This window comes from Nothobranchius furzeri, chromosome 10 (genome assembly GCF_043380555.1).
Source record: "Nothobranchius furzeri strain GRZ-AD chromosome 10, NfurGRZ-RIMD1, whole genome shotgun sequence".
Classification (NCBI taxonomy): Eukaryota; Metazoa; Chordata; class Actinopteri; order Cyprinodontiformes; family Nothobranchiidae; genus Nothobranchius; species Nothobranchius furzeri.
This window is the reverse complement of record NC_091750.1, coordinates 38,446,246-38,460,184: the sequence shown is the minus strand read 5'-3', so window position 1 is coordinate 38,460,184 and position 13,939 is coordinate 38,446,246. Positions and strand designations below refer to the sequence as shown.

Sequence of the window (13,939 nt, the reverse complement as noted above, 5' to 3'; positions counted from 1 at the left end):
TCTCTGCATGAATCTCGGACTGTCTCTGACATATCAACATGGATGAAATCCCACCATCTCAACTCAACCTCTCTAAAACTGAACTACTTGTCATCCCAGCGAAACCATCCATACGGCACAAACTCTCAATCCAAAATGATTCCGTCTCTGGCTCCTTCAAAGGCAGTTCGAAGCTTGGGTGTTGTGATTGATGACGCCGTCGCTCGTTCATATTGCTTTGTGCTGTATAACATACAAAAGATCAGACCATACCTAACACAACATGCCACCCAGCTCCTGGTGCAATCTACTGTCATCTCCCTCCTCGATTACTGCAACGCCCTTCTAACTGGTCTTCCAGCCTGGAATGTGAGACCTTTTCAAACAGTCCAGAATGCAGCAGCGCGTCTGGTCTTCAATCAGCCAAAAAGAGCATGTCACCCCTCTGGTCATTGAGCTCCACTGGCTACCGCTAGCTGCACGCATCAAATTCAAATCGCTAGCACTAGCATACAAAGTCTTGGATGGTATGTCTCCCATCTCCCTGAATCCTCTTGTAAAGGCTTTCATCACGGCCCGGCCGCTCCGGTCATCAAAGGATGGTCGGCTAGCCGTGCCTACACCACGCTCAGGACAATCCAGGCTCTTCATGCATCGTTCCACAAATGTGGAATGACCTACCAAGTTCTACCAGAACAGCGGCTTCCTTGTTGATTTTCAAGAAACCCCTAAAGACCCTGCTCTTCTAAACTAGCACCCTCCCAGCACCCGTCCCCCACTCTACTGTCCACTCCATGTTCACTTCCCTCTAGGATTCATCATGCTGCCTCACTGGGACTGACTAGTGTTTGTAGTTAGCCTCAAGGCTAGCCTGCTGCTTCATTATGGGATGTAAGGTGGACAAAAGCGTCTGCTACATACATAAGCATAAACATGTTTTTAGTAGTTCACATGTGATGCATCAACGTCACGGGACAAATGTGACACAAACCCGGGCAGAGTAAACTCATCTACAACTTTATTTCATCGTGGCGTATAATTGGTAATTATGGCTAATCATTTAAGTGTCCTAAGAAGAGACGGGAGCTAACTCAAGGATGGACCAACATGAGCTAGGATCAGACGGTTCGTAACGTAGGTACATTCAGAACCGTACAGGTCCTAACCCCGTTTCCCCTAAAACACTAACGACAAGGAGTTGAGGAAGTTTAACAAGTCGTTTCATAACTAAACAAGAAATGAAGTTTAAACAAAAGCCATGACCAGGTTAACAACGGATGTTGTGGAGTGGTGAGACGTAGAAACAACGCTACAGAGCAGCAGCGGCGGCGGCGGTACTGCCCGAGTTCCTGAGTTACTGCTGGCTTGCATCTCATCAGCTTGAAACAACTCCTGGCTTCACACGAGGATTGGTATTGCACAACGAAAAACTCAACAGGTAAATGTTCCCATCCTTGGCACTTCATCCGTTCCATGTGAAGAGTGGAGCTAGCGGACCTTTAGCTGTTTGGGGCTGAAACAAAAATCTGAGCGGGAAAACACACGGAGACAGAACCAGAGCGAGGAGCACGAGGGTGGAACGTCCAGGTGGATCGCTGCTTGGAAAGTGCAACAACAGAAATAAAGTGGATTTTCTCTTCTTTCCAACTTTGTTCCTCTCCAGAACAAATCCAGTCCAATCTAACGGTAAACTTGTGGGCGGCGGCGTCTCAGTACCGTTCTGAAAATGAAACGAGTTTGTTTTTCTCCAGTAAATCAGCCTCAGGTTGATAAAACAGTCTTGAGTGTTGTGATGAGAACATCACCGCAGATCCATCATGGACACGGAGCCTTCGGTGATGGTGACGTGTCCTGCGTGCTGAAAACAAGAAGCTCACTTCAGTTCCAGAGACACCAAACAAGTCGGACAGACATGTTTTATTTCTTAGATAATGGCGTCAAACTCACCGTGAATAAAGGCGGTTCTTTGCTGTGAGGGTGGAAACCTTTCTGTCTACACGTGGAGATCTCATCTACTCCTCGATCCGTGAGCCGGAAGTAACCGATTCTAATCAAAACACAATCACACGAGGTCAGCAGTCGCAGCAAACCTGAGAGACACTCCCATCGGCGTGGAACTGCAAAGGACTTAAAACACACTCGTTAAACTTAGGCGAGCAGACGATGGCGACGGCCTCAGGCAGCATGATCTGGTAGGAGCAGTGGGTGTGGAGGTCCACGCTGGACAGGAAGGCCGTCTGCGTCGGGTGAGTCTGCAAACACACACACACACACACACACACACAAATTTAATCCTCAGTCTTGTCTAGCGCCGCGTGATCAGGGGTCACATGATCGTCAGTAAAAGCCAGAAAAACGTTTTAGTAATTTTTTTCTCAGCGTCTGAAGAGTCGGGTCAATCAATCTGAAGGCCGAGTCATCAAAAAGCACTTAATGATGACGAGTGACAGAAAATCAGTCAGATGTTTTTCTGGAGCATTTTTACATTTTACTTGAAGTGCTCTTCACCTACTGATGGCAACCAATAAATAAAGTTTTGTCAAATGAACAATTTTAATCCCCTCAGAAACGTACAATCCTGGAAAAACCTCATCCAATCATTAAGAACGTCCCGGTGACTGAATGATGAACGGATGATGATCCATCCTTCATACTGGCCTCTGGCCGCCCCTCCCCTCTGCATGTAGCCCTCTGTGTGCGAATCACACGCTCTCAGCCTGGAGCAGCTGAACAGGAAGTGAGGCCAGAGCTGAGCTTGCTATATTAGCTAGCACGCTAAACTGTTATACATGAGGAGTCCGTCAGAAGCCTGGAGGCGTGATGTAGCTGCGTTACGTTAGAATCGGTTGCATTGTTGGAGCTACCGGATGTTGTTTTTATACTGTAGCTTACTAGAACCAAGTTCTCCAGCAACACCAACTCATCGTATCTCCAGCTGCCTTCAGCACCAGAGAGTTAAAGGGACTTGACGGAGTTTTGAATTTTTATGCTCGCGATTGCCCCCTCAGGCCAAAAGCGTAACGGCAGCTTCAATAGTAGGCTCGTGCACGAGGCGCGCATGCTGTACGTGCATACTCCTTAACGAAAATAACAGCTGAGAACGTCCCCCGTGTGTGTGTGTGCGGCCCGGAGGACAGAGGACAGGAGAACACGCAGCTAATTAATTAAATAATTTGGTTTAATGATAAATGACCCGCACTTGTATAGCGCCTCTCAGAGTAAGGACTCCAAAGCGCTTTACACTACAGTGTATCATTCATCCATTCACACACACTGATGGGGATGAGCTACGATGTAGCCACAGCTGCCCTGGGGCGCGCTGACAGAGGCGAGGCTGCCGAGCACAGGCGCCACCAGTCCCTCCGATCACCACCAGCAGGCAAGGTGGGTTAAGTGTCTTGCCCAAGGACACAACAGCAGAATTCTCTGTCCGGAGCCGGGATTGAACCTGCAACCTTCCGATTACTGGACAACCCACTCAACCTGTTGAGCTAATGCTGCCAAAGGTTCTGTACCTTTCTCTTCAGCACAGCCAACAAAGGTTTATGATGGGTCAGTCCTCCTGCATGCTCAGATCATTCCCTTCCCTTGCTTGAAAAATTGTTCCAAAATGAAAGTTGAACCCACATCTTTTTTATAAATTCAATGCCGTTCGGCGAGTCTCAAATAACAATTTGGGCATCTTACTGTAAAAAAAATACCGTTAATGTAAAAAATAAACTCTAAATAGACTATGTTCACATCCAGAATCAAACCCAGGATTTCTGCATGGGAGTCCGATGTCTTACTAGGTGAGCTAAAGCACCAGTGGCGTCCTTTGTATCTGTAACATTTATATCCTTGATGACAGCTGAAACAATGTTCAAAGAACGGTTCAGAGCGAAAATGGCTATTTTGTTGCTAATTTGCAGGAAATATCTAGAAGAAAGTTCTACAGAAAGTAGCTAAGGGTCCTCAGAAATGTAGCTAGCTTTGTCACTAGGCGTTAGGAACAGCGACAAAGTGGCACTGCCTCTCTCTCTGCTGCTAAAGCTACGGATAGCAAATGCTACGGGCGATGCCTGAGCGTGAACGCGCATGAAGCAGCCTGCTCGACCCGAGCATCTCTCTTTTTCTGTGATTTTACAGAAAAACAGGCATTCACAGTAAAAATGCCAGGGCTCATTCTACAGGACCAGGGCGTTGCAGGAGAATGTATGAAGAAGACATTTATTATTTCTATACATGTTTTGGCTGTCACACTTCCATATAGCCCCTTTAAACTGAGAAATGATGGCAGTATAGAAAGTTAAATTTTTACTTCAGTTAACTTTATTTATATAGCGCCCAGTCATGAAGCGTTTCCTCAAGTCACTTCACAAAGTAAATAATCCAATACCAGTAAACAGGGTATCCATAAGGCTAATTGTATTATGAATAATAATAATTATAACCTAAAAAAGCAAGATGGAAGTGCAGACAAGCTGATGTCACAACAGCTTGTGTCCAACCCTGGTCCTCCACAGCTTCTATCCTGCATGTTTTAGTCATTTTCCTGCTCAAACTCACCTGATTCAAGGTTTGAATCGCAAAGAAAACCTGAAAACACCTAAAACATGCAAAAAACCTATCCTCGACTGCACCGTGATTAAAAAGCAAATCGTCGCGTTTAAGAGTGAAAACTTAAGAAATGCGAGCTTTAAGTTGGTTAGAATAAAGAGAAGACACTATTAATCTGAATCTGCAGGAGCAGAACCGACAGCTCAGCAGAGCAGCTGATCGTTTCCACGTGAATCATTAATGATGGTGTGCTGATTTAGTGGTTAGGAGAGGACTAAACCATCTCCTGTTCCTCACGTGTATCCATCCCAGAGTGATGAGGTCATACTGGTCCTGTACGAGGAAAAGTTCCTCCTCGTTTTCCGTGTCACAGTAGTCCGGCCCGCCACACTGCTTCGGGACGATCACGTGGGTCACAGTGAATGCGTTTCTGGTCTGAAACAAACACAAAGCGAGTCAGGTGGTTTCAGTCCGCGGCAGAACCAAACCACCTCTGGCTGGTTCTGCTGGTAACGAAAGTTGGGATGGTGTCAGATTATCCTCCAATAAGGACGCTAAGCTGATGACTCGGCATTTATTATAAAACCTAAAATCAGCATTTAATAATCCAGATGTACCGAATTCAGTGAGTTTGCTCCGATAAAAGCTCTGATGATTCAGCTCTGCTCCAGACTTACCAGCTTCCCACACAGGATGCCACAGGTTTCTATGGCTCTGCTGGTGTTGGCCTCAGCCAGCCTCAGGAAGCTCCGGCAAAGCTCGGCAGGAACAGCCAGCTGCCGAAGGGCATCCACCATCGAATCTGCAAAACCCATGTAGAGGGATTAACGAGTGCTGGATGGAAATGTGGGGTTCTGAAACAAGGCGAGGTGTAACCAGGAAGTAGTGAAACACGGGAGCAGGGAGGCGTTTAACCGGCCCGTCGTGTGAAGATCAACACAAACTCACTGTTTCCTGGGCTGACCAGCGAACCCGGCTTGAGCGAGCGGTCGAAGCTGGGCGGACCGGCCGTGGGTGAGCCGATGGGTGAGCCGATGGGTGCAGACGGCCGAGTATGCTGATAGTCGTTGCCGCCGGATATGTACCCCGGGCTCAGCGGTGGACCCTGGATGCCTGGAAGGAGGGGCGTGTCCGCAGGGGGCGTGGCTGGTGTGGCAAACTCTAGGAGCACTCGCTGGCGCTCCTTCTCCAATTCCTGGCGGCGGATCATCTCCTCAAAGGCACTGAACTGCTCCTGCTCCCGCTGCCGCCGCTGCATCTCCGCCACGCGCTCCCGTTCGGCGTCCAGCGCACGCCGCTTGGACTGTTCCTGCGCCATGGCTGCCTCCTCCGCTTTCTGAAGAGAGAAAACTTAAACGTGAGACTCGGAGACATGATGTAGGTATGAAAAACAGCTCCTCAGTTTACCTTTTTGACAAGATATTCTGCATATTCTTGTTCAAATCTCCTCAAAAGAGCTTTTTTAAGAACCTCTGCTTGTGGAAATGCAACTTCTTTGAGTTTCTGCAGAGGAATCAGAAAGAGGTGACATGCTAAGCTGCAACTGTCCTCTGAACCAATCGGGTTCACAGAACACAGTGTGGCCACCTTTACTGTGTCCTTCTTCTCAGGAATATTTGCAGTCTTGTAGTCCCGATGCTTGGGAAGTTTCTCAATAAAGAGCCTTTAATAAAAAATCAAATCTGATGAATTTTCCGGCACAAAGACGAGAAGACTCAGCTGAAAACGACAGAGCAGCTTTGGGAATTTACTCACGTGATATATTTGTTGTAAAGAACGAAGGCGCGCTCGATGTTGCCCTCCTCCGTGTAGATGCTGGCCATGCGGATCATCTCCATGCCTGAGCGGAAGTAGCGTCGCGGCGGGACGTCATCGTTGACCTCCACCAAGCTCCCCTTCTTGGTCAGGGCGTGGAATCGCTCCTCCGGTGGCAGGCTGACGTCGGTGTGATCGCCCATGGCAACGGCTCAGCCGGACAGACTGGACAAACAGGCTAAAGGTTAAATATTCAGAAACACTGGTTTGCACACGCCGTCATGTTAAAAAAATAATATACAACAATCCCAAATCTTTGTTCCTTAAAAATACAAAAGTGTTGTTTTTTTGGAGTTGAATCTTGGCGTGACCTTTGACCCAGCTCTCACCCTGGATCCTCATGTCAGTTCTCTTGTTCGCTCTTCCTTCTTCCATCTCAGGAACATTGCTAAGCTGAGTCCCATTCTGTCTCGCTCTGAACTTGAGACAGTTCTCCACACCTTTGTTCGTTTCATTTATTTATTTGGCAGACGCTTTTATCCAAAGCGACTTACAATTTATAACCTATAGGCCATGTTGTGATCTGTGGGGGAAACCGGAGTACCCGGAGGAAACCCACGTGTGCGTGGGGAGAACACGCAACTCCACGCAGAAAGGCCGCAGCTGAGCCGAGTTTCGAACCTGCAACCTTCGTGCTGCGAGGCAACAGTGCTAACCACTGCGCCACCATGCAGCCCTTCATCTCCTCACGCTTAGACTACTGCAACTCTCTTTTCACGTGTCTGAGCAGAACCTCCCTGAACCGTCTACAGGTGGCTCAGAATGCCTTCAAATACTACCTGAACTGCTGGGTCTCTAAAAATATAGAAAATGTGATCATTTAGGGACTGCATGAGAAAAGACATCTTGTTTATTTGTCTGACCGTAAATAAACACCAAGAACTGAAACCCCCTCCTGATACTGAGACAGATCGTCGTTTCGGAGCACTTATGACTCATAACTGTTTGCTCAGCCTCTCTCTCTCTCTCTCTCTCTCTCTCTCGCTCTCGCTCTCGCTCTCTCTCTCAAATGTTATCATATTCGAGAAGAGAAATTTTGAAAGTGTGCAACACACCAGTATTTTCACACACACACCGAGTCCCTCAACTCGGTGGGAAAAACATTTAGCGATAAAAACAATATTTCTGCTTGCAGAGTCAGTTTCATGTGACTTGAGGAGAACTGAAGACAAATGTGAGAACTTCACCAGCAGAATGACTTGTATTGATTTAGTCACGAAGGCTGACGGATGGCCTACACACTCAAGCCACGGAGAAAGGTGTGGCTCTGGTGAAACAAGGAGGCCCGCTCATGAAGTATTTTAGTAAGTTGTGGTCACCCCCGTCTGATGACCATGTTTATGTTGACCAGACTCTGGTCAACATAAACATGCAAAACAAAACGTGTGTGTGTGTGTGACACTTGGTTTATTACTCAGTGGTTTATCCTCCTGTTCCCTCCATAAGTGGTTTTTATAAACACCGTGGATCTAACCCTGCTAATTTAAATAACACCAGCTGTTTCTGTAGTTTCTGATTCCTCCACCTCACTCAGCATGGCTCTATAAAACACCCGCTCTGTTAACAATAAGTCCTTCCAGCTCAATGATTTAATTCTCTCTAAAAACCTGGATTTTCTGTTTCTGACTGAAGCCCATCATCCTAGATAGCTTTGCTCCTGTTTCTTTGCCTGAGTTAACCAAACTAGTTAACTCTATGAAGACCTCTGCATGCCCCCTCGACATCTTACCCTCCAGTTCGGAGATGTACTTTCTCCAACATGTTCTGAGTCGGCCAGGGGGTGTCCTGCCAGCAGGACATGCCTGAAACACCTCCCCGGGGGCATCCTAACAAGATGCCCAAACCACCTCAACTGACTCTTCTCGATATGGAAGAGCAGCAGCTCTACTCCGAGTCTCACCCTATCCCTAAAGCTGAGCCCAGCCACCCCGCAGGGAAAACTCATTTCAGCCGCTTATACCCCCCATCTTGTTTTGTCGGTCCTTACCCAAAGCTCATGACCATAGGTGAGGACTGGACGGTAGATGGACTGGTAAATCGAGAGCCGTGCTTTCCAGCTCAGCTCCTTCTTCACCACAACAGACCAGTTCAGTGTCTGCACAGGTGGACTGGTTGGGCAAACTCCCATGGCCCATCCATCACGCTAGCAAGGGTAAAGAGTTGGTCCACAGTTCCACAACCAGGACGAAAACCCACATCTATGTGAGGTTCAACTATCGACCAGAACTTCCTCTCCAGTACCTTGGAGTAGACGTTCCCTCCTGTCTCGGAGATGGACAGTTCACTAATGACTATTGACTAAACTCATTCCACTGAATCAGCAGATGACAACAATCAACGACAACATGTATTAATAAATCACGGTAAGACTTTGACATGATTGTGTTCTGTAGCCTTCCCATTTCAGAGAAACATGGACATAAGTCTGGAAGATTTGAAACACCAAACCCAATACATTTCTAGTTCTACCAGCAGCATTATAGGTAATAAACTAGCTAATATTAATATACCAGAGGTTTACAGGATTAGGTCAGAGTAACGTCCACTAACCCGAGGGTGTAATTAAACTTTCTCCTTCTACCTAAAATAAATAAACTCATTTTCAGTAAGTATTTAAAACCATTAACAGACAATATAACCATTATCTGACCTATAGCAATCAGCATGTACTGTATAAACCATTTAATGAGATATACGAGTAGAGCAGAAAAGGTTCGTATCAATAAAACAAAGAAATGAAACTTTTAGGGAATTAAAACATGTCCAGAGGACATAAAACAGACCAGTCCGAAACAATGGGCCATTTATTCACCCCGTTGCTTTTTTCCTTCACTTTTTTTACGTTCCTGCTGGTTCACGGGCGAGTTACATATGCCAAGAATAGAAGTGTATTCTCCTCACACGCTCTCTTGTTATTGATCTCTGTTCTAGAAGTGATCGGTGTTTCTGCTCGACATGCTAGCCGCGCTAACTTACCAAACATTAACTTAGCTAGCGGCCAACCACCGTGAGGACTTTTCTGTCATTCTTACCTGGTTGAGGCGTGAAACTGAAGATCAAAAGGACCTACATACATGAAGCAATAAATACGACTAATGTACTGAGTCGTACACAAAATCACTAAAGCTTCTAGCACAACAGCATTCAAGAGCATCTGCTCACTTCCGCAATCAAAACAACTTCCGTCTGACGAGTGATTACGTCAGTGGATGATGATGATTTTACCTCGGATTCATTTTACCAGAAGCATTTAACATCTTGTTTTATTCATGTCAGCCAGGTATAACTAATTTAGTCTGAAAAAACAAGTAAACATCCCACATCACAGATGCGTTCATTCCATCCTAAGAAATTTTAAGTATAGAGTTACAGAAAAATACTTTAACGGGCTCGTTGGTCTAGGGGTATGATTCTCGCTTTGGGTGCGAGAGGTCCCGGGTTCAAATCCCGGACGAGCCCTTCTTTTTTGTTTTGTATGTGCATGAAAAACGCTTACTAATTTAGGGATATAGTTTATGTTCTCATTCCGAATAAGTCAGAAACGTAGTTTTCATTTTTAAAACTATCTTAACCTCAGTTAGGAAGAATTTGCTGGTGAAAGTTCTCAGTCATCCAGGTCATGGTATTTCAAAGGGTTCTTTGAAGGCAACTGGACTTCTTTGGTTTCTTGAAGCCGTTTCACCTCTCATCCGAGGAGCTTTGAATCTTCACCAAACACAACATCCCGGTAAACTTTAAACCCAACAACACCCTCAGACAGAAACAGGTCCATCCAGGGGCGGATCTACAAGGGTGGCAGTTGCCACCCTAAAAGAAAGCCTTGCTACCCCTGCTGCCACCCCAGCTGGCAGCTATAAATTCAAGGAAAATCAAAGTTTTTTTAACTCTCAGGCTCATAAAGACCTACTTGCAGTCTGCTTTGGCAGAGAAAAGACTATGAAGCTAGGCTGTAGTCAGCATTGAATCAAAATGGGCAGAATCTTTGGATCTTGATGAATGTGTAAATAGTTTTGCTGAGCAACATGGAAACTGCCGCATTCAGCTGTTGTAGGAAGGATATAATTTCATTATGTGTTTTATTTTCGTGATGGGCCTTTAAGCTTATTAAATGAGGACCCAAAACAAATGAACATGTAAATACTGGGAAAAGAAAAAGGAAAACGTGTTTTTGAGTGAACAATAGAACCAAAGTACAATATCTCAGTGCAGTGAAATAGTGTGTGTGTGTGTGTGTGTGTGTGTGTGTGTGTGTGTGTGTGTGTGTGTGTGTGTGTGTGTGTGTGTGTGTGTGTGTGTGTGTGTGTGTATTGCCACCCTAGAAAAATGTTTGCCCCTCTTCTGCCACCCCATCAATAATTTTGTAGATCCGCCCCTGGTTCCATCCAAAAGACAAAACACCCAAACAGAAGCTCAGTGGCGTCGTTTATGCAGTCCAGTGTAGTGAGGATGTCCAGATGTTTACAATGGAGAAACTAAACAACAATTACGCAAGAGCATGGCACAACACAGGAGAGCCACCTCTTCAGGTCAACACGCTGCAGTCCACCTACACCTGAAGGACAAAGGACACATTCTGAACAGAGAAGATAGATGGTTTGAGAGAGGAGTAAAGGAAGCTATATGTCAAATTTGAAAAACCCACCTTAAATAGGGGAGGGGCTTAGATTGAACCTTTCCAGCATCTATAATGCAGCTTTGAATCTCATTCCTAAGCAGTTTCAGTCTAGGTCACACTTTTCTGTGTCTAATCAACACAAGGACTCCCTCTCAGTAGAGGCTAACCACTCATCAGGGGATGGGAAGGAGGGGTACTCAGAGTAGTTTCTGCTCCTTAAATAACAACAGACAGCTGCAGCTTATAAGCGTGACCCTCCCATACTCCAGTTAGGATTGACAAAGCTCCTCGGATGAGAAGTGAAACATCTTCAAGAAACCAAAGAAGTCCAGTTGCCTTCATTTGAACCCTTTGGATTAGGAAGAAGTAGGAAGAACTTATAGTCATATATTCTGAAACAGACCTCAAGATTATGTACCATAAATTTTAACTATACTTACTGTAATTGAACAGGAGTGTAAATACAACCCACTCATTTTCCAATATGTCCTGGTTCTGGTGATGGGACTTGTGTGTATCCTAACAAAACAGAGTACAAAGGAAAACTAAATAAATAGACGTGAATGTGGAGTGAGGCCATGAATTCCTCAGCTAGGATTTAAAGCTGGAACCTTCTGTTTATGTGGCTTTTATGTGACTTGGTTTTATGCTTTGATGCTGCGTTGACACTTTGTAGCTTTTATGGCCGTATGTTGCTTTTATCTCTTTTTTATTGCTGTTTGTGTTTTTAGTGTGTTTTACGTTCAGCTCCTTGGGCTCCTGCAAAGGCAGTGGAAGGCGCTATATAAACAAAGATTGATTGATTGATTGTTTATGATTTAGCCATCAGAAACAGAACAGAAAATAAACAAACAAAAACAATAACGATTACTTATACTGCTAAATGCCGCTCTTGGCTAAAGTCCAACAGGATCACAGACATGATTCTTTGTGTATTTTCTTTTTCTTTTTTTTTCTATTGATGGATAGCGTCTCGATGGGAAATAAACATATTCTAATCTATTTTGCTGTGAGCTCAAGCTGCTGACAACTACATTAATTTAGATCCTTGGAATAATGGAATTAGGAGTTGAACTAAAGGTGAAAACATACCAAATCTTAGCTGATAAACAATAACATATGCTCATATTTATCATTTCTATCTTTTTCAGCAAGACGACGGGAATGTTGTCAAACCCTGAAGACGACTGTGTTGGTGCAGTACCGTGATTAACCGCACGGGGGAGACAGAACCGCATCTATTGACAGCCCAAGCAGACCATCGACGTCATTGCTGCTGCTCGTGTTTGAAACAGCGCACGAATGAGAGGAAAATGACCGTCTGTGGATGAATGAAGCTAACGGAGACATCCGGTTGTCCCCAACAGACGTTCTGTACTCCGACTATGAGCCTCCGGCGTGTTTCGGTGTCAGAGGCACGTTGCTGTCTGGGGGATTGACGTCTTCCTTAACACCATCACCGGTAAGCTAACTAGGCTAACACGAACAAATCGACCAGTTTATCAAACTTCTATTAATTTCTAAAGAATTCGCTGCTTTTATTTATGACACGTCACAGAGGAACGTTTCTGTAGACGCGAGGCTGCTGTAGCTCTGCATTAACTTAGCCTTCATTCGTTCACTAATCATCATTCTTCTCTGATCAATCAGTTTGTTATTCAAAGAAATGTGTTACTTTATAAACGTAGCAAACCTTCTACCGTACATCCTGGAGTCATCCTGCTTCTCTGTCAGACCAGAGCCAGCGAGCTTCTATCAAGCGTCATATTTTCAGTAAATAATAAAACATGTTTAGATTTATTAAGCATTTAGATCCAATAATTGTTCGTGTGCATGTACTGAGAGTTATCCTTAAACTTCAGGGAAAACCTGGAAGTAAATAAGCTACTTTTCCATATTTTCAGACCTTAAATGTTTGTTTCACAGTTTCCTGTTAGATTGATGGTTCTCGTTGGCCTGGCAAGCCATCCTATATATGTGAATATGTAGGATGACTTTGCAAAGTAAGAATTTGGTCTTGTTCACCATGCATCTGCCGTAGAGCGCCATAAACAGCCTCAGTTTGGAGAAACAGAGATTAGTCCTGATCGGACAAACGAGCTAGACGAATCGCCTCCTTGTATGAAATGTGCTATATAAATAAAGCTGCTTTGCCTAGACGGTTTTTAAATGTTGGTGGCTTAAAACAACTTCCGTCTCCAAAAATGTCACCGCATATCCTGCAGATACTATTTTATTATGATCCATTTCACAGTTTATGGGTATTATTTAGTTTGAAATTCCAGCCAGAAGAAAACTGGAATTTCAACAGAATCCTGTGTAAGTAACCACATAATGTGTATTCTAGGTTGGTGTACACATTTATAAAATGTTCCTCTTGCACATGATTAAAATGAGGTGGGCTTCAGCCCAAGTAGCCGGGCTAACGCCGCCCCTGCACACACACACACACACACACACACACACACACACACACACACACACACACACACACACACACACACACACACACACACACACACACACACACAGGCTCACAATGACATTGTGACATCATATGGTACCAGCTAACGTTCTAGTTTTTACCTGACAACGGCACAACACTGACAGTTTTAGGCAGAAATTTTAAATTTTAACTATAATTAGGGATGCACCGATACGATACTGTTATCGGCATCGGCACCGATACCGATATCAATACCAGTATCGGAATCGGTAAAAGTCAACCGATACCAATGCAGTTGCTTGAAAATGGCTTCACTGGAACTTGTCATTTCTGTTCACCTAATATTTTAGTTTTGTGATGATTTCCATTTATATATTTGACTTTTTATCTACCTCACAGTCTTTTCCTGTTGAAAGCAGAGAAGAAAATAAAATCTGTATTCCAAATCATTGCATTTTTTTCTGTGGTAGAAGTATCGGTATTGTAATCGGTTTCGGCGAGTACCCGGATCAAAGTATCGGTATCGTATCGGTTTGAAAAAAAAC

At 44.7% G+C, this 13,939-nt stretch overlaps 2 protein-coding genes and 1 non-coding gene across 6 annotated transcripts in view; 2 read left to right on the top strand and 1 right to left on the bottom strand.

Annotated features, from left to right (window-relative positions):
* Window positions 1-1,561: 1,561 nt before the first annotated feature.
* Window positions 1,562-9,504, bottom strand: LOC107386091 (STAM-binding protein-like A). 3 transcript variants are annotated; one of them, XM_015960274.3, is made up of 10 exons: window positions 9,366-9,504; window positions 6,274-6,498; window positions 6,106-6,181; window positions 5,926-6,021; window positions 5,467-5,854; window positions 5,196-5,320; window positions 4,816-4,953; window positions 2,119-2,231; window positions 1,927-2,026; window positions 1,562-1,837 (listed from the first exon to the last, which is right to left on the bottom strand). In XM_015960274.3, exons 2-10 carry the CDS (start codon window positions 6,474-6,476, stop codon window positions 1,781-1,783), a joined length of 1,296 nt encoding a protein of 431 aa, XP_015815760.1. In that variant the 5' UTR covers window positions 6,477-6,498; window positions 9,366-9,504; the 3' UTR covers window positions 1,562-1,780. The 3 variants fall into 3 exon arrangements, with proteins under 3 accessions (XP_015815760.1, XP_054587035.2, XP_054587036.2); XM_054731060.2 differs by having other exon boundaries at window positions 5,926-6,181; XM_054731061.2 differs by having other exon boundaries at window positions 5,926-6,181; window positions 6,274-6,511; window positions 9,366-9,496.
* A 216-nt stretch (window positions 9,505-9,720) lies between these two features.
* trnap-ugg (transfer RNA proline (anticodon UGG)) lies at window positions 9,721-9,792 on the top strand. The gene has a single exon. It is a non-coding gene; the product is annotated as a tRNA-Pro (tRNA).
* Window positions 9,793-12,256: 2,464 nt separating this feature from the next.
* Window positions 12,257-13,939, top strand: part of slc39a14 (solute carrier family 39 member 14) — a 57,775-nt gene continuing 56,092 nt past the window's right edge. For both annotated transcript variants that reach the window (XM_015960275.3, XM_054731058.2), the window contains exon 1: window positions 12,257-12,410. The gene's annotated coding sequence lies outside the window, so the exon portion shown is untranslated. The remainder of the gene's footprint in view (window positions 12,411-13,939) is intronic.